The sequence below is a fragment of the Eutrigla gurnardus genome, assembly GCF_963514095.1.
Source record: "Eutrigla gurnardus genome assembly, chromosome: 12".
Lineage (NCBI taxonomy): Eukaryota > Metazoa > Chordata > Actinopteri > Perciformes > Triglidae > Eutrigla > Eutrigla gurnardus.
This window is the reverse complement of record NC_139926.1, coordinates 20,167,962-20,194,558: the sequence shown is the minus strand read 5'-3', so window position 1 is coordinate 20,194,558 and position 26,597 is coordinate 20,167,962. Positions and strand designations below refer to the sequence as shown.

Genomic DNA, 26,597 nt, shown 5'->3' with positions numbered 1-26,597 from the left:
TCATAGCAAGTATTTTTTTCCCCCTTCCTTCTGCTCACTTTTCAGCTGAGATTGGGGACTTTGAGGAGAGCCAGTGCCGGTCACACCTTCTCAACAACAACTACATGCCAGATCAAATGCCCCTGATTGACAAGATCATGGAGTTTCACTCAAAGAATGTGTGAGTACTTTAAATTCACACAGAACTTGTGTTTGTCCCGCGGGGAAGTTATATTACACAGGAAGTCGACCCTCGAATGAATGGATTATTTTTCAAAAAGCGCTCTGTGTAGTTCTTTATCAAGCATCGACTTTGCTAGTCATTGTAAGTTATTTTAGAGCTGCTGACCAGAAGTGAATGCCAAATTCCCGACTATTCTATCAACAAAAGGCAGCATTTCCCCCAAATAAAGGACTGAAATCAACCTGCCAAATGACTCACACAGCTGTCGTCAGCTTGGTTAGTAGGTTAAAAACTTTTTCAAGAGCCTGTTCTTAAATGTGACTGACTAATGGAGGAGTTTGTCTGCAGTTTAAGAGTGGTATGCTGCTGGGAGTTTATTACTGGAAACATTCCACTTTCCGTCCCACCATCCTCAAAATGTCCTCATCACTGCACACATTTGAGCCAGAGCTTCACCAACTCTTGTCTCCCCTCTACGACACAGTGGGTCATGCCGGAGGTGGATTCCATTACATTTAACTTTGTGTAGTCGATAACTGTAGCTGCAGTCTTTTAGGCTGCCTTATTGAGAACCGCACACAGGAAACAGGAAGGCTTATCCACCGATAACAATTAGTTAGTATTTGCATCCTCTCCCTCCCAACCTTCCACTCAGATAAACAAGAGAAACCTGAATCCACTCAGACTTGGTCTTTTCACCTCAATTAGTGCGACGCACAGCAGGGTGATAAGCGGGGATTTAATGTATTTGATGTTTTTGAATGCTACAGTTTGCACTTCAGTCAAAGTGTTAAAACCTGGAAGTGAGATTAGCTCTTTTAATTCAGCTGCATCGCCCTCCTTACTCTCGTCTCTTTAAGGCTAAGGTCATTATTATACAGTTTTATTCTATACTTCTTATATTTGTGTATCTATATTTATATTATATCTAGAAATGTCATGAAAAGACCAGAACCAATAATAAGTCCAACATGCAATACTTCCCTTCCCTTTCTGTGGCCCCCAGTCTTTCCTACACATGAATCTTTAAAATAAATAAATAAATGAAAAGTTTCCTTCTTTAAAACAGATTTATACAGTTTATAGGAAATGTGACATAATTAAATAATGCATTTGTTGAGGACTATTTTTTGCCGCGGATTAATACACATGTGATGCTAAATTTAGCAGCAGGATGGCGTGTTTAGAAGTAACTCACTGCAGTGCAGCAGTGGCTTATTTATGTGTTTTTTAGATCTGACACAGACGGATAATTTATTCATGTCTTTGGCTCCACACTCAAATCTTGTGATCTCTTGTGTGCGTTCTTTGTGGTTCTTCTTTAAACCCTCACTGTTGTGTTTTGTGTTGCCAGAGGTCATACGCCAGCAGAATCGGACTATCAGTTATTGGAAGTGGCGCGCAGGTTGGAGATGTACGGGATCCGCCTCCACCCTGCCAAGGACCGCGAGGGCACGAGGCTAAGCCTGGCTGTGGCGCACACCGGGGTCCTGGTCTTTCAGGTCGGTCGCACAAGTTCATAGGTCAACGTGTGGTGTGTATAAATGTCTTTTTTTAAAGCTGAAAGGTGTATAAAGGTTATTTTTCATCACCGCAGGGCCACACAAAGATAAACGCCTTCAATTGGTCGAAAGTGCGGAAGCTGAGCTTCAAGAGGAAACGTTTCCTCATCAAGCTGAGGCCAGATCTAAATGTAGGAGAATAGCAAAAAATCTTAAAATACAAATCACCATCACTGTTTGTTTGGTGTAATATATATTTGAATGTGTCCCCCAGAGCTCATATCAGGACACCCTGGAGTTTCTGATGGGCAGCAGGGACTGCTGTAAAGTCTTCTGGAAGATCTGCGTGGAATACCACGCCTTCTTCCGCCTCTTCGAGGAACCCAAGCCGAAACCCAAACCTGTGCTCTTCACGCGAGGCTCCTCCTTCAGATTCAGGTGCGTTTGCCTCATAAAGCTGCTCTCCGACTCGCAGGACAGCGGCCACATGGCGGCGTCTCCCTGTCGCCACAATGATAATCTCCCGTATGCTTGTCTCCGCAGCGGTCGCACGCAGAAGCAGGTGATTGATTACGTGAGGGAGTCCGAGTTCAAGAAGATCCCGTTTGAAAGGTAAAGGCTTTGACAGGTTTGACACATTGGGCCTGGACGAGGTTTGCTCAGAGTGTATAACGCTGACCTTCAACATCCTATCCGCCAGGAAACACAGTCGGGTCCAACACAACAGTCGGGTCCAACACAATATCCGCCTGTCACCGCTGCCTTCTCCACGCCACCAAGAAGTGCCAACAGAAGTGAGTGTCTCGGTTTCATCGTGGATAAACTGTCCTCTTGATGTGTTTAAATCCTCCGCCTCTGTCTTTCTGTCAGACTGGTGCTCCCGCCGACAGAGTAGACTCTCCTTCCCGGCGTCACTGGGAGGAATCGGTGTTGGTGAGTGCAGAAGACCCCTCCGCCTCGGGGACCAGCCCGTCGCACCACAGAAACGGCTACGAGGACAGGACGGCGTCCGTGTCCAGGACCGAGGAGGCGAGAGGCTCCCCGCCCCGACAGGCCCACCCAGAACATCCGAGTACAGGTCCGGCCGCTCAGGCTGCTAAAAGCGCCGGCTCTTCCATCCCCTTCTTTGACTGCAGTGATGTAGATAGTGAATATAATCAGGCGATCATGTTGAATCACAGTTATAGGGAGCAGTCCGTGCTCCGCTGTGGGACTGGGAGCACATACGGGGCCCTGCAGGAGCCGTTTCTGGGCAGGGTCCGGTACAGGGAGTCCCCTTCCTCCTCGCAGTCGCTCAACATGAGCCACGAGTTGGACGAGTCTCCCAAGCAGTCGTACCAAAACGTCGACCATAGCGCTATGGCGGACCCTTATAGGGAGAGGCACAGCCCCCTCACGGCCCCACATGTGGGTTTAAGGGGGGGCGTCACCAGTCCTGCCACGGACAATCATCACCCCCTCGGTTACGCTGAGCAGAACGGCTTCAGCCCCGCCCCCCCTCACCTCGAGGACGACCGATACCGCTCGGTGCCGAGCCGCTCCCCTCGCTTACAAAAGCTCCGCAAATTGCGTCACCACTCTGAAACAGACCCACATCAGGGGGCGTCGCCCCCCGGGCAAGAGCCCCGCCCTGTCCTGTCTCGGGCCGAACGCATGGCCGCCCTCGAGCGGCGCATGGTGGCCAACGGCCTCTCGGTAGCGGGCAGGCCCAGGGCCGGTCCGGGGCTGAGGCGCTTAGGGCATGCCGGTGTCACGCACGTAGGGCCGGTGCACATGAACGACTGCTCCACCACCAGTGGGTCAGAGTCCAGCGAGTCTGAAGCGGAGACTCACGGCAGCCCCCTGATGGCCGGTAGTCCGGTGGAGGCGAACTCCGCGTCCCCGATGCCCAGGAACAAGTTCTCCTTTGGAAGCCTCCAGTTGGACGAGGAGGCGGATGAGGACGGAGGCCACGCCTTCAGCGATGACGAGGGCGGACAGATTTTCAGCTGTTAGTGCACAGACAGCTTCGAACCGTCTCCACGGGAACGTGAAGCGGGTTTAGTTTGGGTCCAGATGGTGTCAGAAAAGCAGAGTTCAGTGACAGATTATTCCCCGTCTGAGGACGACTCAAATCTCCACGCATGTTCTCGGTTCTTAGAAGCACTTTTTGAGCCCGGCACCAGTCTCTCTTTCATCGGAAGGTGCTTCCCTTTTGCGGGACTTCACGATGGAAGGGACCTGTTCAGGGTTTTTATCTCGTTTTGGCTCACGGAGAAGGTTTATCCATCTTTGATTGTATTAATACGTCCCTTCAGAAATAAACCAGTAAGTGCCATGTCAGGATTTAACACTGAACAGCTGTTAAAAACTGCAAAGACTACAGGGAATTAGTGACTCTGGTCATGTTATATATACTTGTTACAGTTGCACTTTTTCTCACATTCGTTGGACATTTAGAAACAACGTTTTTCTATGTCTCAAATGCCTTATGACTTCCCGTATGGAATACACACATAACTTAATTATTGTCTGCAGACATTTACATTAAAGCAGCAAAATATCATTATTGTGGGGTCTTTAAAGATCTATGATCGTGGCAGTGATCGTTGAGTTTTTGGGGGAATAATCCTGCATTCTTGTTTGATTTAGCGATAATCTGGATGCTGCATCTGGTTTGTGATTGTTGTGAGAGTAGTTTGTGTTTGGCATTGGAGTGGAAACGAATTAACGTGCTGCAAATACCAATTTGAACACCTGATTGGTATTAAACACTGTTTATGTTTACAGTAACTTCTGCTCTTCTGCTAACTTGAAACAGAAACGTGTTGTTTTATTCACGGAGACAGGGATTTATTTTGGGGAATATCGTCTGATGGGGTTAGAGAGAGCAGCGGTGGCTTTTGTATGTATGTGGTCTCAAGAGAATCAATGCTAGTTTCCAAAGATTGTAACGTTCTCAGTCATCTTAAAGGAGTCATCACCTGGAAATCGCAATTTCTCTTGTTAAAACATGCATATCTGTGTTTGACCTCAGTTGAAACTTGCCTGAAAGGCTGGAGTTTGAAAGTGGCGCCGTTTTTTCGCTTCTGCTCTTTTTCCGAACAGGAATAGCACACAAGGGTGTGCATTCCTAAAGCACGAGATTTTGATTCTGCGCCTTCGGTGACGTCACCGTGGCGGCTACTTGCATAAGCCCACCCCTCTTTCACCACCCAACCCCGCCCCGTCCGCTACCTGAAATCGCCGAAGCGCCGCCATTATGTTTTGGAGTCTGCATGCAGGCAAGCCCCCCCGGCTCTGTCCTTCCTGCGGCGAATCAACGCGCGCCTCATTACATATTATACAATGCACATCCGGACCAGTCAAAACCTCGCGCGTAATCTCGCGTGATAAAATCGCGGTACGAAAAAGGGTCAGAACAAGCTCAATGTTTGATTAAATTTTTTTTTTTTTTTTTCTAATAAGTTTTACGAATTGATCCAAAGCGATCCAAGGGGGGCTGGATACGTATAAAACCAGGTGATGACTCCTTTAACAAAATGGCACTGCACTTTTAAACGTTGGTCACTTTTCCAGATTTCTTTTTGCACTTCTGTCCTCCATGTTTGTTTCTGTTGTTTGAGATCTTTATGTCACATTTTTGTTCTTTCTTTCGATTTCTTTGTCCAATGTTGTCCGTCAGCATGAAACTGTCATATCTTTTCTTTTCTGTTTGCTGCATGTGAAGCTGTTTTGTCACTCACTACAGTCTGTGTGTGAGGCATTGTTAACGGTGTATGTGTGAAAGGCAGTATAAGGGCAACACCTCACAGAATCGAGTCTCTCGGCTCATCCATCACTGTCGCCTGCTTTTTTCCTCCTGTGCTTCCAGACATTTTTAGCTTTGACGTCAAGCAGCTCAGTGAGATTTATTCATATGTCTCTGGATCGATATCCGTTCTTTTCTAGCCTTTTAAATTCCAGATGTGATTTTAGGTATTTGATATTTCAACATTATGAGTTGTCCTAATTCTCCCGTTATTCAACATGACGACTTTACAACTATAATGGGCACTTCAGGAGTCTGCGTAAAAAGGTCCCCCGCTTCAACTTTTTCGTATCCAATTCATTCTAAATTAAATGTATTTATATAAATCATATAGAGCAGATTCATTGTACCCCTCCATTTCTCCCTTGTCTGCTTCTCCACTATCATCTATCCAATAACGGCAAAAAATAAATCAAATACTTCACCGTCATGTCCATGTAGAATAAATAATGTATAATATAAAAACGTTCAAAGCTGCATGACATAGATTACTACAGCTGCTTATTCATGGGAGTTGCTGGATCCACTGCAGTGTGTGCACAAACCTCTCCCGTACACCTGGAATAACAAAGACTGAGCCCCTTTTTGTGGATCAGTCATGTCATGCAAAGGATCGAAAAACAGCAGAATTTGGTCCAAACCATCGAGGTTCAGCTCAAAGTCCCAGGTCTGTGGGTGAGACTCGTGTGTGTGTGTGTGTGTGTTTTTCAACTACTGCTGTCCTTCACTGTGTTTTTTTCCGATGCATGCTGTGCTTCACCGGGACTGAGGCTGATCCGCCCCGTCTGCTCTCTGCATGTACTGAATGTTCTCTAATATTCAGGTAGCACTCGGTCACTTCTCTGCAATTTCCTGATTTAGTGCGGCAGACTTGGAGAATGTGTTAGAGCAGATTTTACGACTAGGAAGTCATGCAGCAGTGACTGGGTTTTGAATACTGGGTTAATATACGGTATTTCTTTTACAGCTCGCTGAGTCACTATTTCAAGTGAAATTGATGTGAAAGTGTATTTGCATTCATGGGCTGAATAACACGTGTGTTTACTCATCAATAACAAAACCATAAACGTGTCACAGGGTCGTTTATTTGAACATCCATAAAGATGTGTTCCATATTTAATGTAGGGTCTAGAAGACTGCATGAATTCAAGGCTTTCCCTTCTCTCATCCAAGCTGCTTTATATTCATTTAACAATGTATGTGTGTTCTTCTAGAGTCAATAAAGGTGGCATTCATGACGTGAGGTTTTTTCTTCTTTGTTGGTAGATTTCCTCTTTTCGTCCCTGTAGTTCTCCTGGTGTTAGTTAGTTTACTGTAGTTTCCTTCCGTTCTCATCGGTACTAATCTTGTAGAAACCACTTTAGTTTCCACTCCCTCCCTCCGTTGAGCTGGTTTGTTGTCGTGTTTGTGTGGACACACCCGAGGACAGCAGACAGAGGTGGGCAGGTTAGCAGCTAACGCATCGTAAGTAAGCTCAGTGTGGGTGACACTAAGTCACCGGCTCCTCTCGGCCGTCCTGCGGTAGAGCGCCTCGGCTCCAGTATTGATTGGCGTTGCAGGAAGACTGCCAGAGATGTCTGGACTGTCGAATGAGTCACGGCTGATATCTCAGTTTTCTTGTGTGTGGCAGAGGAAGGCTGGTTCTGGGGACCTGCTGTCTCTGTAAATACTTTAGATAGTCTGTTGAAGCCTGCATAGTCTCACAAGGGCTTATGTTTGAATACTGGAAAGTTTAATTGGAGTGTTTTGTGGAATTTGACTTTTGCTGTCGCCCTGCAACTAATTATTTTTTAGTTATTTTGTCGATTAATTGATTAAATGTTTAGTCGACAAAATAGCAGCAGAAATAATAATAATAATATAATTTAAAAAAAAAGGATTATTAGATTCTCACAGTTTCATTTTCTCTAATTTACGTCCCTGACTTCATATGACGATGAAACTGCGAATGCAAAGAATATGTCTGACTCCCTGTTTTGTTGTCCGTGTCGGTTTGAATCACTCACTTCTCCCTGTTTCTGCCCCTCGCTCCGGCTGCTGGCCTCCTGCAGGCGCGGTGCCCGACAGCCCCCACATGTCTGCGTCCTCCGGTCACTCCAACGGCATGGTCAACGGGCAGAAGTCCCTGGAGCTGTGTGGTCACAGCCCCGACGGCCGGCAGCCGTCCCCCCTCACCAGCCCGCTGCTCAACGACGCCGGCAGCGTTCGCACCGACGACGAAGACGAGGTCCGGAGGAAGGTTGGTCATTTGATTCATGATGAGAATCACTCCATTGATTGTTGTATGAGGTGTTTTTATTTGACTCATCTTGTGCTTAAAGGCCGCCGTCATATATACTCAGAAATAGCACAGGGCCCAGATCACCCGTCCTAAATAAGTGTCCACGGGGAGTGAAGCTGAATATTTTCTAGTCTACTCAGAGAAGTAGGTTAGACACGCTTGCTCACAGTTGGCCGTCTGTCTTTCCTTTTGCAGAGGTTCCCAACAGATCGGGCCTACTTCATCGCCAAGGAGCTGCTGACCACCGAGAGGACGTATCTGAAGGACCTGGAGGTGGTGACTGTGGTGAGAAAAACAGAAGTCTTGCTCGCCAACATGCTGCTCCACTGTTTGTTTTCCCCTGCGCTGTCCTCTGGGGAGAAAAAACATTGATTATTCCGGTTAGCTGCTCCATTGCGGAGCGCCCGCCAAAACACAGACGCAGAGGCAGTGACACAGGGATATTTTGGCAGATGCTCTTCCATTTTTTATTCATTCCCGACACTCGCGTTTTTGGAAACGCATTCATCTGTCTCACTCCAGGCTGTGAATACTAAACTGTGTTTGCATTTAAAGAGAGAGCTGGATTTAGCCGTGTGTTCCCTCGTGCACGTGACTCCCCCATTTCAGTGTGTTCCTTTCAGATTTCACTGGCTGGGAACAAGCATATTGGACAGTATTTTATTTGATGGTATCTCAAAGCAAATGCAGCAGAAAAAGCCGATGTGAAACGTGCTCCTTCGATAGCAACACGAGGAGGATGTTCTGATGCCGTTTGATTGGAAATCATTCCTTTTCACTGGCGTTTTTTTCCCCGTCATGTCGTCCTCGGAGAAGCTTTTTCACATCTTATAAATATTATGGTTGACCCGTGTCCTCATTCTTTTTACAGCTGAGCGTGTCTCTTTTCTCATGCACTGGTTGCTGTTCGGGGTGAAGTCATCCAAACAACAGCTGCCACTTCTTCCCCCAAACCGTTCTGAACACTCTTTTTGCCTCAAACCCACTTCCTTTTCCCCCATCATGTCAGCCGAATAAAGCTATTTTAACGCCCATCACACAACATGCGACGTCAGACTTCACTTTGACTTAATGGAACGAGAGTGGAGTGGGTGGTTCTTCCATTCATTTTCAGGCAATTCAATTATTTACGGGACATTAAGACAGAAGTTGCAACAACAGATAAAGATTTTTGGGGAAAATCTGCATCAACACATAGTCTTGAAGAGTCTTTGCTGGTGAGAAACGTCGTCTTCACAAGTTAAAGACCACAAAATCAGGACTTGCATTGCATGATGTGATCAAGAGACAACCACTGCAGTGTAATTGGCGTGTTTGGTACTCGTTACATCCAACGGAGCTTTGTTTCACGGTCGCTTTATCTGTTCTCAACCAGAAAATGCACCTCCACTCCACACAAAATGTGTTTTGCTTCACATGAATGTTCGACCTTGACAAGTGCGATCTGGCAACTTGAAACCTGCCATGCACACTCACGGAGAATTGACTTTTCAAGTATTTGCATATACTGTACATTATACTGTATTCTGAAGGAACAAGGAGTAGAAACATTATCTTAGTCATTTTTTGATGTTTTTTTAAATTCTGGTCTCCACCTCTGTGTAACCAGGGTGTGCTCTTGATGCTGCTTAAACAAGCTTGCATGCAATGCATCCTGGTAAATGTAGGGAACCGCAGGCAGGAGAACTCAGCTCTCTCATCCACATACAATAGTTACTATCTTGCTTTATGCTATGTTTTCTTCTCCTTTTGCCTGATCATGGGTGTATTTGTGATCTCAGTCTTTCCAGAGCGCTGTTGGACAAGATGAGATGACTCCAGACTCTCTGAAGAACACCGTCCTCTCCACCTTCGAGCCTCTGCACAAGTTCCACACAGGTTTTCTCAGGGAGGTGGAGCAGAGGCTGGCTCTGTGGTGAGACTCACTTCACTGAAAATAAAAAAAGTACCTGTAGGGTTAAAAACATGTCCGTCGGCGTGGTGGTTTAGTTTTAGCCAAATTCATCACAATTTTTTTTAATGGGATTTATTGGCATTTATCTGAGAGGGCGACCCGGCCCCTTTTGATGACCCCAGGAGCTATTGTCTCCATGGCAACAGTCATGCTGCACCAGGGCCAGGCCTTTTCTTGCCTGTGGGTTTCGGCTGTCTGATCTCCTTAATGATGCTGTGTTTTATTTAACACACACACACACACACACACACACACACACACACACACACACACACACACACACACACACACACACACACACACACACACACAGACATGCAGGCAGTGATGCATGATGCGTCTGTGTGTCAGAATTTAGGCCATTAACTGCAAACATGAAGTGTTTTTATGACGAGGCGTATTTTGACGAGTCATTGTTAGACCCTCAGTTAAAGCTTGAAATGAAGTCTGCTGATAAGCGTGCACATTGTATCCACACTCAAATGTGCATGCAAATGGCCTAGCACTGCGTGTGTCTCTTATTCTAGCTTTGCATATTCAAATATGATAGTAGAGATGCACCTCTGTTGTCACATTCATTAGATAGCTGTCATAAATCAGGAAGGATGTGTTTTAGAGACTGGATATGTTTCCCTAAAGCAACTGCTAAAATACTGTTCCATTACACTAAATATTCTGATTGAATCCAGCAATGGCAGCCTATTAACTCTTGCACCATGTGTGAGGGAAGCCGTGCTCAAGGGAGACACCTGCTGGTGGATCTCTTTCTCAAAGTTTTCCTTGCTTTATCATAATTTCACTTTAAAGCTCGTCAATTAATCAGTGCTTTTGAGTCACTTAAATGATCAATTCACTCTCTACGGAGGGATACGTAATGTTTTAGAGGTTAAAAACAAAATGTGCGTTTCTGTTTTTAGGGAAGGACGCTCGAACGCTCACATAAAAGGAGACTACCAGCGCATCGGGGATGTCATGCTGAAGAACCTTCAAGGCTTGAAGGTGAGGCGCCGCTCATGCACGTCTGTATTTGCACAACAATGACTTCACACTCATTCGTGTGTGCCGTCTCCCGACTTTGTCCGCAGCCCCTGACGACGAACCTGCACAAACAGTCTGAAGTCCTGTTGGAGCTGGAGAAGGCGTGCAGGGCGTCCCGCCGGTTGGAGGGTCTCTGCCGGGAGTTTGAGCTGCAGAAGGTCTGCTACGTCCCCCTCAACGTCTTCATCCTGCGGCCGCTGCACCGCCTCACTCACTACAAGCAGATCCTGGAGCGCCTGTGCAAACACTACCCAGCCACTCATGTGGATTTCAGGGACTGCAGAGGTAAGTCTGGTCCAGTGTTCATGGAGGCACATCGGACGCTGTGGGAGAATCTTAACAGTCAACCTCTGGTTTGTGTTTAGCTGCTCTGGCAGATGTGTCCGAGGTGGTGGAGCAGCTGCGGGGAAGCCTAGTCAAGATGGAGAACTTCCAGAAGCTTCTGGAGCTGAAGAAGGATTTGATCGGCGTTGACAATCTTGTTGTTCCCGGTCGAGTGAGTTTAAAGCTGGAAAGAACGGACACCCTTGTATGGCGGTTGTGCAATAAATGACGGTTTTTTTTTTCCCTCTTCCTCAGGAGTTCATCAGGTTAGGCTGCCTCAGCAAACTGTCTGGAAAAGGCCTGCAGCAACGAATGTTTTTCCTGGTAACGCCCACTTTCCTTTAAGATTAGGTCACATCGCTAATCGAATTATTCGGTCAAGTGATCTCAGTGGAAAAATAGTCCTGTTTTTATCCTTGTCATGCATCACCCGGATGGTGTGGGCAGATGTAGTCCAACAAGTTAATTTAGAGGAGAAATAACACATGTTGCTTGAGCAAGAAAGTTTACACATGCATTTGATTTTGTAGGAAATATAACTTTGATCATTAAAAGCCTTGAGCTGTAGAATAATTAATATTCAGACTTCTCTATGTGGTTGTTAGGATATGTTGTTTGTACTTCCTCAGGATTATTTATGGATCGTATACATTCAGTTTAGTCTCTTTAAACAAAGAGCAGACTCATGGGCATGCGGTTTTGAATGAGTGTTAATTTACATTTCACACTTTCTCTCTCCCTCTCCCTCTCTGACGACAGTTCAGCGACGTCATTGTGTACACAAGCCGGGGGATGATAGCGACCAATCAGTTCAAAGTGCACGGGCAGCTGCCGCTCCATGGCATGACAGTAAGCGCCGCTTCTCTCCGTTGAACACGAAGTGCGTGGGAAAAAAAAAAAAAAAAAAAGAAAAACGTCTGTCACCAGTTTGTCATTACTGCAGATAAGCTGACCTCGGACAGCTGAAGTGCAGCACTTTCAACGCCGTCCCCCCCCGACACACACACACACACACACACACACACACACTACACGTCCTTCTCCCTCACTTCCTCTTCATCATCCCTCCCTCCATCTCCCCTTTTCCCGTCTATTTCGGTCCGTGTTGTCCTAGATACCGCTGCTCTCTAATGTTGTTTCTGTGTCTGCGTGTTCTTCTTCCAGATCAGAGAGAGTGAGGATGAGTGGGGCGTACCGCACGCCTTCACGCTGGTCGGACAGCAGCAGTCGGTGGTCGTGGCGGCGAGGTAAGAACAGCGGTTGCAGTCGCACAGACACCTTGTACCCGGACCTAGCATTAACCCAAAGAACAAGAGTGGCCTTCCTTCTCCTCTGGATGTGGAGACATGAGAATCGTTTCCTCTTATGCAGCTCAAATCTCATGAATAATGACAGATAATGTAGAAAAGATATACACATTATCAGTATAATTTGTTAAAATTCTGTTTTTGTCACCCTCACTTCTACAGCTGCAGCTTTCACTCACTTAACTCTCTGTGCATGAAGTCGTCTTGTCCTGCTGCCATCCTCCAGAGGAAAAAAACAAATATTGATATGCTCATCAAGGTCACTTCCAAATAATTACCTTGAGCTCACAGCAATTAAACTTCTCTGCACGTTTTAACACTTTATTTCTCACACGGGCAGCATCGCTGTTTCCAATATCAACAACACCTGATATAGATAGGTTTGTAGTTACAGGTTTAATTTCAGAAAAAACAAAACAAAATAGATTTATTTATTTAAATGCGTTTTGGGGATTTTTAAATAATCATTTAATCTGTTTAGACCCCTTTCCTGCCTTCAAACAAACGTTTTTCTGATCCAGTTTCCATGAATGAGCAGATGGTGTCTTTTTAAGGAAAATTTGGCAGCACACTGCACCGACATGGATCCAACTCCAGACTATTTCTAACTACCGTTGTGACTCACGATGGGACATGTTGAGACTTTGATCCATTCTGCTTTCGTCTCTAGTTCTCGAACTGAGATGGAGAAGTGGATGGAGGACATGCAGGTGGCGATAGACACGGCGAAAACCTGCAACGGGCCTTCATCTGACCTTCTGACCAGCAGCCTGATAGACAACAGTAAGTCACCGCATATTAAAACATATATAAATAAACAGTGGATGTAGAGTAAATGTCAGAAAATACATTTTGAGTTAAAACATCCCAGATACAGAAGACTACGTGTGATTTGTGAATGATCTGACCTTGTCTGTGCTTTAGCGCCCTCCTCCCCTCATCACCATCATTGTCTTAGCAGTAACCACCTCCTGACTTTCCCAGAATGCCTTGAGGACTCCTCGGTGGAGGCAGAGTCTGAGGACGACGTAGCGGCGTCGCACACCTCGCTGGAGAGGCCCGCCCCTCACCGTGGTAACACCATGGTGCACGTGTGCTGGCACAGGAACACCAGTGTGTCCATGGTGGACTTTAGCGTAGCTGTGGAGGTACCGGCCAAAACCTCAGACCTGCCTCTCCCCCTGCTGCTTCACCGTGTTCTCTCTCTGTGTCTGAGTGTGCTGTATCTTAATTCACTTTGATTACCTGTCAGTGGGAACAGTATCCTCCTCCTCCGCTGCACTCCTTCATCTATCTATTTCTACTGTGATCTATTTAGGCGGAATGAGTTTATTTAGGTTTATTTTTCAAAATCGAAGAGGAAAAATTTGATTGCTAAATAAATGTAATAGAAGTCTGGGTGAAAATGGATTTTATAAATGATGTTTGGAAACATTTTTCTCAAAAAGAAAAATAACTTTCAGTTATTGAATGTTTTTTTTAACCTCGTTGCATGAGGATTTAGTTTGTTCTTGCATTGGAAAATTAACTTTTGGCACACAAATCAGTTTCAAGGTGCTCTGTGGAGTTTTCTAGCAAACAGACAAAAGTTATGTCTATATTCAGCCTTGGTCCCCACAATAGAGCGTGTCCTTGAGGTCTAATGAGTCCCTTTCTCATAAAACACGCAAAGTCGATATTAAAATGTGAAATAACTGTTTGGGGTTTTTAAAGACTTGTTGGCATCAAAAACAAGTTGTAAACACAACATTGCTGCGTCATCACCTTCAAGGATGATGGCTTTCTGTAGGTTAAACACAGTCACTTTATAATATTTTAAAGCATGCATTGTTTCCCTTTGTGTGCATTCCTATGTTTCTTTGGACATTACCGCCCCCTGCTGTCGATCAGTGGAACTGCACTACTAATGGAAGAAAACTTCACACGGCACCTTTAAACTCATCTGCTTTTTTTAAAAACTCAAAATGAAAAAGCCTTTACGAATTTTTAATTTTCTTTGAGCTAATTGAGCCTATCATGTTAAATTGTACTAAGCTGCTCGTTTGCTGTCCAGCCACAGTGAGGATGCTGTTCTCCCGTCAGTAACCTGCGTTACGTCCTTATCTCAACTCAAAACTGTGGCTTTCCTGTGTGGTTCTGTCCTTTTTTTCCTCCTCCCCTGGCACCTGAGGTGTCTGATGTTCTATAAATAGAGAGAGAGAGCACCAACAGCCTCCGATCTCGTTCTGCTCTTCCTCTGTAGTTGTAACGACGTCCTCTTCACAGCTTTGCCTGGACTCACTGTCGTCGGCCTCCGTGTTTTATCCCACTGCCACTGCATGCCTGTCTCACCTACTCAGCCTCTGTGTTTCTGTCCTCCCCCTCCCTGTCTGTTTTTTCTCTCTGTCTCTCTCTTTTCCCCATGCGTCTGTGCGTTCCTCCGCGGTAGAGGACCCTAGTCCAGTCAGTGAGAATAAGGCCCCCCTGTTGGGGCCCGCCAGTGGCCAGGGACCGGTGCCTCTGTCTGTTATCTGCTGGTACCGTGTTCAGAGCCTGTCCTTTAGTGAATCCTGCAGGAGTCTAGAGGTAAAGGAGCCAGGCAGACAGGAGCGTGTTTGCTTCAACTTCACCATAAGAAGAAAAGTGCTAGAGTGCTTTTTTAATGTAACACATAAACCTGATAATCAAGATCCCGAAATGAAATTCACAATAGAAGCACTATGATCATTAAACACAATGTAACAGAAGGGCCAACATATGTTTCATATTGTTCCTTGATCAGTCATTACGTCAGACGATAAATACATTAAAAGTGATTAGCAACAGTAGATGTCCAGTTTATGTCGGAATACAAAATAAGCCCAGAAGTTAATGGAGGCTGGCTTTATTTTATATTTACATTATTGTTGGAAAATGTCATGAAACGTCCAAAACCAACCATATACATATCCATAGCCATATCAGGCTTTGGTGCATCGGTTCACTGTTGGTTTTCGGCTTTTTTATGGTTATTTGTTAACAATAAGAAACCAAACATGTCCTTTAATATCATAAATCCTTCTTCCACATTTTAAATAAAAAATAAATCTAAGCCCTGTACACTGCTAGTGGTATAATAATGTACATTTGTTTATTTTTAGGTGTGAAACTTGTTGCTTTTGTCTTCGTAGAATCAGCTGTCTGGAAACTTACTGCGTAAGTTCAAGAACAGCAACGGCTGGCAGAAGCTCTGGGTGGTCTTCACCAACTTCAGCCTGTTTTTCTACAAGTCTCACCAGGTGATGAACACCGTCTCTGTTTGTCTCTCCCACATTCACTCCGTTGTGTTGACCCTCCTCCGGGCTTCAAGGCCTCACATCTCTGTGTAGAATGTAAAATCTGTGTGCCATGATGGAGCTGTACAGGCTTTCCCATGCAGTTTTTTTTATTTTTTTATCTCACTTCTTTCCCCAGAAATTTGCATTTGCTGTTTTACATTTTCACAAGCAAGTTTGATTTTCTATCAAAGAATAACAAGTTATCAATAAAAGCTCTTATCAATCCACCAAAGGGAGCTTTTAAACACCTCAAACTGATTTTAATTACCATCCAAAACACACACATTTCAAGTGAATTAAGAAAAAAATCAATACAGATTTGTTTTCTTATTTATCATCTCATGACCCCTCAGATTTATCTTGCGACCCTCTGAGGGGGCTTGACCCCAGGTTGAGAACCTCTTGACTAAACAGCTTACTGTAAATAAAGTAGTTAAAACAGGTAAATGCTGCTGACATATTAAAGGGTGAGTATTAATTCAATAATGTCATGTATTAAAACATATCGTTCAGGAGACAAATATCAAGAATAATTTCATTTTTACTTAAATATGGTTTAAATTACTTTTACTGTATTGTCGTTTTTGCTGTTTCATTGTGTTCTGCTGTTCTGTTTTGCTGGGAGAAAATGCAATAATTGCAAATATGTTTGGTTAAATATTGACAGATCAAAACTAATTTAAATACTAATGTAATTGACATTGAATTGTTATTTTTTCCCCCTCAGGATGATTATCCACTGGCCAGCCTTCCTCTGCTGGGTTACTCGGTCACCGTCCCATCAGATACTGAAAACATCCACAAGGACTACGTCTTCAAACTGCATTTCAAGTCCCACGTTTACTACTTCCGATCGGAGAGCGAATACACTTTTGAGAGGTACAGGTTGTCACCATCCAGACGCACGTTCACTTAATGTTTGCAGTTTTGTTGTTGTCTTTATCGGAGGATTGGTAACAACTCCCCCATCTCTGCCTGCAGGTGGATGGAGGTCATCCGCAGCGCCACGGTGCCCTCCGGCAGGACTCGAGTCCTGAACAGCAAAGAGTCTCATCCACACTGAGTTGGCTCACCTTGTTTTCACGCCGCCGTCTCCTTTGGGTGGCGTCTGCCCCTTCCTGACCCCCCTCCACCCACCAGACTCTGTGCTTTTCTTTTCTACACATATGGGACATTTGTACACGTGTCCATGCACATTTGGTGCTTTTTAATGCTTTAATGGTGACATGTCCGCTGGTTTAGACTGCATCAGAGACTGCATTTTTTTGGCATTTTTACTCTCAACTCTGAAGCCTCTTTTTAAGGATGTCATTTTATACTGTTTTCTAATGGTCTGAACCACTTCCTATCTTTCTGGTTTTACTTTTTTGCCATTGGTTGTTTTTAACAGCAGGAACATGTTATATCTATCTATAGCTATATACAGTGCTATGCATAAGTTTAGGCACCACATGCTAAAGTTGACTAAAAAGAGGAATAAAAATCATCTTTTGGGAATTGATCGTAATGCCTTAATTAAACAAATGAGGAAAAATCCTACCTTTTAGGACACCAATTTTCTTTGTGAATGAATAATGTATCGTAATCCTGACATACCCTTCACAAACCTAGAGACTGTTATGGTGCTTTTCAGATAGCCTATATCATGCTAGTTAGCCTAATGATTTCTCAATGCAAATCAAACCAGCTAGCTATAGGCTATAGGTCTCTAGGTATATGAAGGGTATGTGAGGATTTGGATTTTATTTTAACTCCAAAGGCCCAGGTGACTTCATCAGAATGCATAGTATCCTGGATCCATGTAATAACTGGCCTTTAAAAATAAAAATCTGCCTGCCTCTATGGGAGTTTAACATAGGGGTGCCCATACTTATGCATCCTGTATTTTAATGAAGAACATTTATTTCTTTACGATACATTATTCATTCACAAAGAAAATTGGTGTCCTAAAAGGTAGGATTTTTTCAAATTTTTTTAATTAAGGCATTAAGATCAATTCCCAAAAGATAATTTTTTATTCCTCTTTAGCATAACTTAGGCATGGGGTGCCTAAACTTATGCATAGCACTGTATATATATAGATATTCACCTTTCTTTCTTAGGTGGTTAAACTATCACTGCATCGTCATAATGTGTTTTTGTCCACTTTTTCATCATCTTGAAAACTGCTGCTTTGAAAAATGTCCCGCAACTTCAGTGCCAAACTGGTTTCTATCGACGTCCTGGACTTTTTAATTCTATTTTGTTACATTGGAGACGAGGAGCGTCTCCTAATACTGGATACCATGACGTTATAAATCGTGTTAAAACAGGCCACCTTTTCACGCTCTTTCCAATGCTCTGTTCACATCTGGCCCAGCACAAAGTGTTCTTGTTTAAAAAAAAGAAAAAGTGATCTGAAATTATTTTGTTGTATTTTCCACATAACCCTAGAATTGATCACAATGTGGCCAGGTAGCTGCCATCACAGATAATGCCATTTCAGGTAAATACATATATTCTATTCGCTGATTTTTGTTGTATGAATACGTCTCAGAGCGTTTTTGCTCTATTTTGCTTTTTTTTTATTACCTAAAATTCCCCTTCAGCTGTAAGAGAACGTGTGAGACTTTCATTGTATTATGAAGAGTGTTATTGAAAGCTTTAAAGATTATGTGTGAAACTAAAATAGAAACTTTCAGTTCCAAGCGCCGTTGCCCTCACTGAATAGGCCGCCTCCTGTATACAGATACCACATCTTTTTATGGCTCTAAATGAATGGAAATATGCATTTGACAGGGTTTTGCAGTGAAGCGAATGAAATGAGGGGAAAAAACCTCAGTTCTGCTTAGAATTGCAGTGTTTTTTTCTTTTCTTCAGACAACAGAGAGCTCTTTGGAAATGAAAGCAATAAAAAAACGTATTCAAACATAGGTGTGTGTGTGTGTGTGTTTTGTTGAAGCTCATGAGCTGCAGTGATGTTTTCAACATGCAGGGAGAATATGTTCAGTATCAGCAGCTCTTCAGTGTGTTTACAGCTGCGGCCTACAGGTGGCACCGTTGATCAAGCAACAGAAAGCCGTGTTCCTTGCTGCTCAGTGAGTGCACTCCAAAGTATTACTTCATGTCATTCATAAATTCTTCTAAATCGTAGCTTTTTATGACAACAGGGAGGCTAGCGCCTGGAGCAGCATTCAAAAACAATGACAGGAAATAAGAGTATCATTGTACTTTAACTGGTTTGTATAGATTAGCAACATGTGAAGCCAGCACTGCTTGTGTGTTGTGTTTCTCAGTATTATCTGTAGCAGTCTGAAAGTCATAAATACCCTCTAACAGCAGACGAAATAGGCTATTAAATAGAGTGCTTTAGGCACTACATCCTCTCACTAAGTGGATCTGCAGGGTGTGGAAAGTCTAAATTAAATGGACAGTTCACCCCAAAAAATCCAAACTACATATTTTTCCTCTTCCACGTTGTGCTGCTTTTCAATTGAGATTGTTTTGTTGTGAGTTTTCTAATGTTGGAGGTACGGATGTAGAGATGTCTGCCTGTTGTGGTGCACAAAACGTCAAAGAAATACATTTGAACTCAACAGCAGACCTTGTAAGCAGTTTTCAAATGTACTTTTTGGCGATGTGAGCGTCCTACAGTCCCATTACATTCAAGAGAAAGCAGATGTGTCCACAATTAGGCAACTGCCTGTATACAGACACCACATCTTTGTATGGCTCTAAATGAATGGAAATATGCATTTGACAGGGTTTTACAGTGAAGCGAATGAAGTTGGAAAAACCTCAGTTCTGCTTAGAATTGCAGTGCTTTTTCTGTCCAAAATTAGGCAACTCACACCAAACCATTAATAAATAGCACTACAGGTAAATTATGTAGAACTATTTTTGATTTTGGGGTGAACTGCCCCTTTAACCCATTTTTTTTTTTTTTTTTGTATTCCAGATTTCAGAAGGGAAACTAGTAACACTCTAGAAACGTGCTCTCCATGTGTGTGATGCTATATTGGTTCAGTCATTCTGACTGTAAGTACTCGCAGTTCAAAGTCCGGGTCCCAGCAGCTACACACACACACACACACACACACACACACACACACACACACACACACACACACACACACACACACACACACACACACACACACACACACACACACACACACACACAGCCGAAGTGGGCTGGCCTTTAAACCGGTGAGGGGCGGAGTGCGCGCCGAGGAGGCAACCAGATTATATACACCTCCTGTCTGGCGCCGGACGGCCAATGAAACACTTCTCCAGGACCACACTTTATTATGACAACAATAAACCCAGTGGGAGAAACCGGAGCGCCGGAATCCCGCGGCACGCGTTGACTTTTTTCTTTTTTAAAAAGGAAGCGAAAAGAATGAGATCTCGAGGTGGCCGCGTCACTACACGAGCCACGAGAGTTCACCAGCGGGGGATCGAAGGAACGGCGACACACCGGTGATGGTTTCCCTCTGAACCTCGCGTGGATTTTGAACGAGCGTTGATGCGCAACGATGGCGACTCCAGTGCACCCGGAGACCAGGAGGTTTACGCGGAGTCTGGGTAAACCCGGCACCGCGGCGGAACTCAGGCAAAGTGTCTCCGAGGTGGTGAGGACGTCCGTGCTCGTTGTAAGTACACCCCCTCTCCTCCCTCACCTTTACACCAACACGGGGGCTGTCAACAGGTCTGGGCCCGAGAACCACCTGCCATGACACAACGGTTTCATAAAGTCAGCTGACTGTGGATCAGCTGGGTGGGAGAACATGTGGGTCTCTGAGTGAAAACTGCAGTTCATATGATGGCATGTCAGACTACACCTGTGTGGAAGAGAGTGATCTGGGGTGAATGAATGAGAGTGTGAGACAGGTGGACTCTAATATATGTTAACTAGCACATAAACTTAACTTTGGTAGCTTTTGTTGAAATTCTTGGGGGAAAAAAGTCACTTTCAGGCTCACTTGTTCCATTTATTCTAAGTGTCTCATGTCCTGGAGAGTCTGTAACCAATCAGTGCCTGATCAAGGTGTTTTGTACCTGGTGTCAATTAGGGGCATTGGTTTCATTCAGATGACATAATACCTCCTCGCAAGGGAAAGCATGTGGCTTCAATTTCGTTTCAAGTGTCCAGTGACATAACGTTGAATTTGACCGTCCACTTTTGGAACATCTGGGCAGCGAGGACCTGCAGCGTTCCTCCTCCGGTGTCGGTTTTCCACAGACAGGGGGAAGAAAAAGGAGTCGGGGCCCTTTTGTTGTATCCAAGCGTGTTGGGTGTTTGGTCCTCCCTGCTGATTGTTCCAGCTTTCCTGGAAGAAGTTGCTAGGGAACCGAAACGGACACCGTCCAGGCCCTTCGTCAGGGAAATGGAATCCTGAGTCAGGATCCCAGACATCCAACCACACCTTCGTATTATTTATTCATTCTCACTCTGGTGCACCGCCAGAGACGCCTGAGGGAGGAGAGCACAAACGGATACAAGCATGCATGTTGGGAAATCAACATGTTGAAGGGGGACTGAACTTCTTCTCTCCAATATAATGGCACTGGTAATGAACTAGTCTCTTTGTGGTCCCTTTGCATCCCTGTGGTCACGTTTTGTCTCTTTGTAGTTGTTTTGTGCCTCTTTGTGGTCACCTTGTGTCTCTTTGTAGTTGATTTGTGTCTCTTAATCCTCACTTTGTGGTCACCTTGTGTCTCTTTGTAGTTGTTTTGTGTGTCTTTATCCTCACTTTGTGGTCACCTTGTCTCTTTGTAGTTGATTTGTGTCTCTTTGTAGTTGATTTGTGTCTCTTTTGTAGTGGATTTCTGTCTCTTTGTAGTTGCTTTGTGACTTTATCCTCACTTTGTCGTCACCTTGTCTCTTTGTAGTGGATTTGTGTCTCTTTTGTAGTGGATTTGTGTCTCTTTGTAGTTGATTTGTGTCTCTTTGTAGTGGATTTGTGTCTCTTTGTAGTGGATGTGTCTCTTTGTAGTGGATTTCTGTCTCTTTGTAGTTGCTTTGTGACTTTATCCTCACTTTGTCGTCACCTTGTCTCTTTGTAGTGGATTTGTGTCTCTTTATCCTCACTTTGTTGTCACTTTGTGTCTCTTTGTAATTGATTTGTGTTTCTCTGTAGTTGATGTGTCTCTTTGTGGTCACTTTGTGTGTTTCCGTGGTCACCTGGTGTCTCTTTGTAGTTGTTTTGTGTCTCTTTGTAGTTGCTTTGTGTCTCTGTATCCTTACTTTGTGGTCACATTGTGTCTTTGTAGTTGTTTTGTGTCTCCTTGTAGTTGGTGTCTCTCGCTCTCGTTTGTGGTAGTTTTTGCATACCTTTGTAGTCTTTTATGTCTCTTTGTAGTAATTTTGCATCTCTTTGTCGTCTTTTGATTAACTTTCCAACAAGAAATGTTAAGTCAACGTTGCCATGAGTCTGTGCCCCGGAGGTCCATACAGTAATCCTTCCATGATACTAATCAACCAAATTCCTGTCTACTTCTGGCGCTGGTTGCGGGGGCACCAATGGGATTCAGTGGCCCATGCCAACCAGGCTCACGCCTCTGGTTCCACCTCCAATATGTGAGCTGTAGACGTGAACGTATGACTGCGTTGTTTCTCAGTGGGACAAGAATGTGATTGTGCGTGAGACCACAGTCCACGCTACGTGTAATTAATTCCTCCATGAAACATGTAAATACAGCAGGAATAGAGGGATCTGTTGGGTATAAAGAGGGGAATTGTGGCTGTTATCACCCATTCTGAGTGTTGTTCCAGCTTGAAACACACATTATTCTGTCCTTGTAAAACAGAAATGCATAATTTAGATGATAACATACAGTCTTGTACATGCATGCCTGCTGGTCAAGTGTGCTGCTCTCTTCCTCAACAACAATTTGTGCATTTTCATGGAGGCACACACTGGCCGGAGCCTCTTTGTTTATTGTTGGAGTGGAGCTGAGAGACTTGTCATTGGCCAAAGCTCTCAGCTGAGCCAGCCCTCTGTTTGTCCACACTTATGGCATGCTGAGAACACTATTAGCGCCACAATGGCTGTCACCAGCTATGAATTTGATGTGATGCACTCACAACTTTGCTTTGCCTGGAATTAAAGCAAGATATTGAGTGTGTACAGTTTTTTTGTTGTTGTGCATTCTTTTCTGCACCACTCAACAGCATGTATCTTTTATGTATCGACTGATGGGTACATAACCAATCAATGGCGGTTGGAAATGTTTAGTTAGTGCATACATCGTATGGAGTGCAGTTGTGTAATTGTAATCAATAGTCTTAACTGCCTGCTACCTAATAGTGAAATACTCCGGTCCTCAATGTTCCTGCTATGTGTCTGACCCGAGGGAGCTGTACGCCAGATGGGTCATTATGTAGCAGAGCTGCCATTAGCTCCCCGTGGCAAACACACACACACACACACACACACACACACACACACACTGTGAGACAATAAGAGAAAGTGGAGGTCTCACATGTGCTGCAGAAAAGAACATTAAAATATTGACAACATGGACAACTGTCAACACAGCCCACTTGTTGCTGCCTGACTTGCCGTGGGGGGCGTGGGGTGGGGGTGGGGGTCCCATTTTCAAGCTAAATTGCTTGCTGACAAGCTTATCTGAGCCTCTTGGGGGTATTTGTGCTCGTCCAAATGGCCAATTTAGATGCATCCTGATCTGTTTAGCAGGTGGACAGCGTTTCCTGTTTTGGGGTTTCACCCAATTAAACATCGACACCAACAAGCAGTTCATTCATCCTCCCTTCATGCATCTAATCCCTCCCCCCCCCCATTCCCTTTCTCTTACAATCCCTATTCTTTCTTCTTACCTGTGCATTTTCTTGCGTCTCCCTGCATCGTGTGACGGCCTGCTCGTTTTACAGTGTTTGCTCCAGTTAAACAAGGCCACTAATGAGCTCTTGCTGCGATTTGTACAAGATGCAGTTTGTGCGGTGATCTCACACTCGGTGAGGTCACCGCACAAACTTTGGCCTCTCCTTCAGCTTCACATGATTCTCTAATTGTCTAATTTCGTCAAGCCTCTTGATCTAATCAGCGACACCTGCAATCTTTTTTTTGTTGTTGACCTTTTTTGTAAACTTTCCCAAGATGTTGGAATGCCAGGATTGCCTCCAGTGGGTGTGTATTTTTCAGTAAGTGTGCCAGGGGCGGTTTTTTTCTTCCCAACATGTTCCTTGTGTGTTTGCTCACAGGGTTCAAGTCATGTCCTCTCATGTAGAGAAGCCAGATTTGTTCGTCATACCGCTCCCCAAATATGTGTTTAGTGGATTGCTCTTAGGTGTGTTGGGATGCGTTGACATCCGCTGCCACTCAGAGAATGACTGAGCTGCCGGCGTTGTGCAAGAAGCAGCATGACTTCTCTCTGGTTCATCTGTCTGTCAAAAGGTCTGTTGGGTATAAAAGGTTGCTTAAACTGTGTAACAGTGATGATGAATGCTACTCTACAAGAGGAAACCCAGCAGGGGTAGAGATGGGAGAGCAGATGAGTTCTCTGAACGGGTCAATAATACATGAGGTTGCTCTAGTAACCGATGGATGGATGGATGGATATATGGATGGGGTAACATGGCTACAGTCCACTCTTGGCATCAAAAGAGATGTAACATGAGATCCGTCAGCTGTGATATAGTTAAGTAATCGCGCGCTATTGTCTCTAAAATAGTATGTGTATCTTAAAGTAACCGTAATGGAAAGATTTCAAGTCCTCCGCATGTAAACCCAGCTAACGCTTCCAAGCAAAGTGAGAAATAAAAAACGCACCAATCAAACTCCCTATAAAATGTGTCTACGTGGGTTTGGGCAAGGCTTTTTGGCACTTGCGGTTATAATCCAAACCAGATTTGCCGCTCACTCTCGCAGTCTGAATGGGAAGCTTGAGAGGATTCCTCTACTGAGCGCACGAAGGTCGATATACTATAGAGCACTTTGTCAAAAAGCTGAAAGGATTTCCTTCATCCAGCCTTGACCGCCCCTGGTTAGTCCACATCAAGTACTGCGGTAACAAAACCAACTCAAATGATCCAATTGCCAGGCAGACAGAACTTCTTCCAGTGCAAAAGAAAACAGATGATTAAATTAATTGACATGGATTACATTTAGCTTATGTCTGATGGATAGATGATAGTTTTTTTTTTTTTTTTTACCTCTCAGTGTGCCAGCATGTAATTTAACCACATGTCGAAATATGTGTTAAATATGAATCTTGAGCCAAGCCAGAACCCCAAGATTTGGTTTGTGGTCACATCACAAGATTATTTAACAATTTCCTTCCTCAGCGTGGGAAATGACTAACTACTGTTTCCCATCAAGAATCAGTGGGCCATGCAATCTGCAATCCATTGATTTCGCTACACACAGGCATACCGATTTCATGGTTGTTACATAATTTTATATTGGCATTTCCGTAACGCCATGCTTGGGAAGCAGTATAGACGAATGTAGAAATCTCATTGTCGCCGTTGCCACCTCCCAAGTTTCCAAAATCTTTCCATCCTGCCTTCCTGAACAGGAAGTGCCCATGACTTCCTGTCCTTCATGCTGTAGTGGGAGAGGCCTGTCTTTTACTAGATAGAGCAGGTTTCCTGTGGCTGTGTTTGGGCTGACCAGAAGTCTTTAGGCAGGGCTCGCTGTTAAACCGCCCACTCACTGTCTCGAGTGTTCTGTCTGATAGATCGGAGCTGTTGCAGAGGAGGTAACCATAACAGAGAGGCAGCCTGAAGAGCCGGGCCTAGCGGGTGTTTTCCTATCAGCAAGTGCACGGCACTCCGGGACTTGTTGTACACTCACCTCCTGAGAACAGATACATACCACTAAAGCAACCGTATTCATAATTCATAAGTGGAGGCATTTTGCTGAGTGTGAAGCTTGTTTTCATTGAATGCTACCTCTCTCGCTCTCTCTCTCTCTGACAGTTTGTTTAGTTTCCACGCTCTCTTAGACATGCATATGGAGACTCAGGAATAATAGATCTGCTGGGTGGTCGACGTTATGGAAGACTTTAACGCTGCTTTGTCTAAATCCCTCCATACATTATCCACACATCAATCTGAATCAAACTTCCTTTCACATCCTGCTACGGGGCCATGAGTGCAGCTCATTATCATCGATAGCTTTTGAAATCGAGTGGAGTATTGCTTTTGCCTCCATCCCCGAGGCCATCAAGGTTGCTATTTTTGAGTCGTGCAGCCGTGGAGGACGGACTGAATCACAACTCCTTCTCCTTTCTTTTTTGCTCTATGAATATTATGTGGTAAATCCAGTTTGCCTTTCTCTGTAAACCCATAACAACTCTTGTATCATCGTCTACGATCTGATAAAGAACTAGGTACGTCTTGTTAAGCCGTGCTAGCTCGGATGGCATGAACAGATTTAAATATCTCAACAGCTATTTGATGGATTGCAATGACATTTGACAGTTATATGGGTCGTCTAGCGACATCTTCAGCTTAAAAGTTCAGTTTTTTGCAATACCTGCAAAACTAATCCCATCAGTCACACCTGGACTTTATGTTTTATGTGAATTAGCAATTGTTAGCAATTTGAAGCAGAGTAGAGTGTTCAGGTGTTCCTGAACTATAAAGCAACTAGCTGCAATGCTACATTAGAATGAATGTGGAATATGTTCAATTGTATTTTCTATTCCGTCACCCTCTTTGTTTTTGGGGTCAAAGTTTGATTGAATTTGCTAAACCTGGCGGGAAGACCAGAGCTTCGTCATGGCGATATGGTCCATGGAGCCACTTCTTGCATTGGACATAATGGCTTTCCTTCAGGCAATGTAGCACTTTCTCTTTATGTGTTAAAGATCTTAATTGTCATCTATGTGCATACATGTATGTTATTTTGAGAATATTCTTGCTGTCTAGACACAGTTTGTTCTACACTCAAGAGTGCAGAGTCTTGTTAGCCTCGAGCTGCTTCTAACAGCC

General features: G+C 44.3%; 2 protein-coding genes across 4 annotated transcripts in view; both read left to right on the top strand.

Annotated features, from left to right (window-relative positions):
• The window catches only part of LOC311021552 (FERM, ARHGEF and pleckstrin domain-containing protein 1), a 45,107-nt gene extending 26,540 nt beyond the window's left edge, over positions 1 to 18,567 (top strand). Inside the window, exons 7-27 of the mRNA XM_084022159.1 lie at positions 46 to 160; positions 1,518 to 1,665; positions 1,761 to 1,856; positions 1,940 to 2,103; positions 2,209 to 2,277; positions 2,366 to 2,459; positions 2,536 to 2,743; positions 7,507 to 7,694; positions 7,932 to 8,021; positions 9,518 to 9,651; positions 10,608 to 10,689; positions 10,776 to 11,013; positions 11,094 to 11,224; positions 11,308 to 11,376; positions 11,812 to 11,901; positions 12,217 to 12,299; positions 13,030 to 13,142; positions 13,344 to 13,507; positions 15,509 to 15,616; positions 16,383 to 16,534; positions 16,637 to 18,567. Of these exons, the coding sequence (XP_083878285.1) occupies positions 46 to 160; positions 1,518 to 1,665; positions 1,761 to 1,856; positions 1,940 to 2,103; positions 2,209 to 2,277; positions 2,366 to 2,459; positions 2,536 to 2,743; positions 7,507 to 7,694; positions 7,932 to 8,021; positions 9,518 to 9,651; positions 10,608 to 10,689; positions 10,776 to 11,013; positions 11,094 to 11,224; positions 11,308 to 11,376; positions 11,812 to 11,901; positions 12,217 to 12,299; positions 13,030 to 13,142; positions 13,344 to 13,507; positions 15,509 to 15,616; positions 16,383 to 16,534; positions 16,637 to 16,718 (2,618 nt within the window). The 3' untranslated portion in view covers positions 16,719 to 18,567. The remainder of the gene's footprint in view (positions 1 to 45; positions 161 to 1,517; positions 1,666 to 1,760; positions 1,857 to 1,939; positions 2,104 to 2,208; positions 2,278 to 2,365; positions 2,460 to 2,535; positions 2,744 to 7,506; positions 7,695 to 7,931; positions 8,022 to 9,517; positions 9,652 to 10,607; positions 10,690 to 10,775; positions 11,014 to 11,093; positions 11,225 to 11,307; positions 11,377 to 11,811; positions 11,902 to 12,216; positions 12,300 to 13,029; positions 13,143 to 13,343; positions 13,508 to 15,508; positions 15,617 to 16,382; positions 16,535 to 16,636) is intronic.
• A 1,360-nt stretch (positions 18,568 to 19,927) lies between these two features.
• Positions 19,928 to 26,597, top strand: part of LOC311022081 (dedicator of cytokinesis protein 9) — a 62,133-nt gene continuing 55,463 nt past the window's right edge. For 2 of the 3 annotated variants that reach the window (XM_084023112.1, XM_084023107.1), the window contains exon 1: positions 19,928 to 20,289. In XM_084023112.1, coding sequence (XP_083879238.1) covers positions 20,173 to 20,289 — 117 coding nt within the window. In that variant the 5' untranslated portion in view covers positions 19,928 to 20,172. The remainder of the gene's footprint in view (positions 20,290 to 26,597) is intronic. The other variant, XM_084023108.1, reaches the window with a different exon arrangement.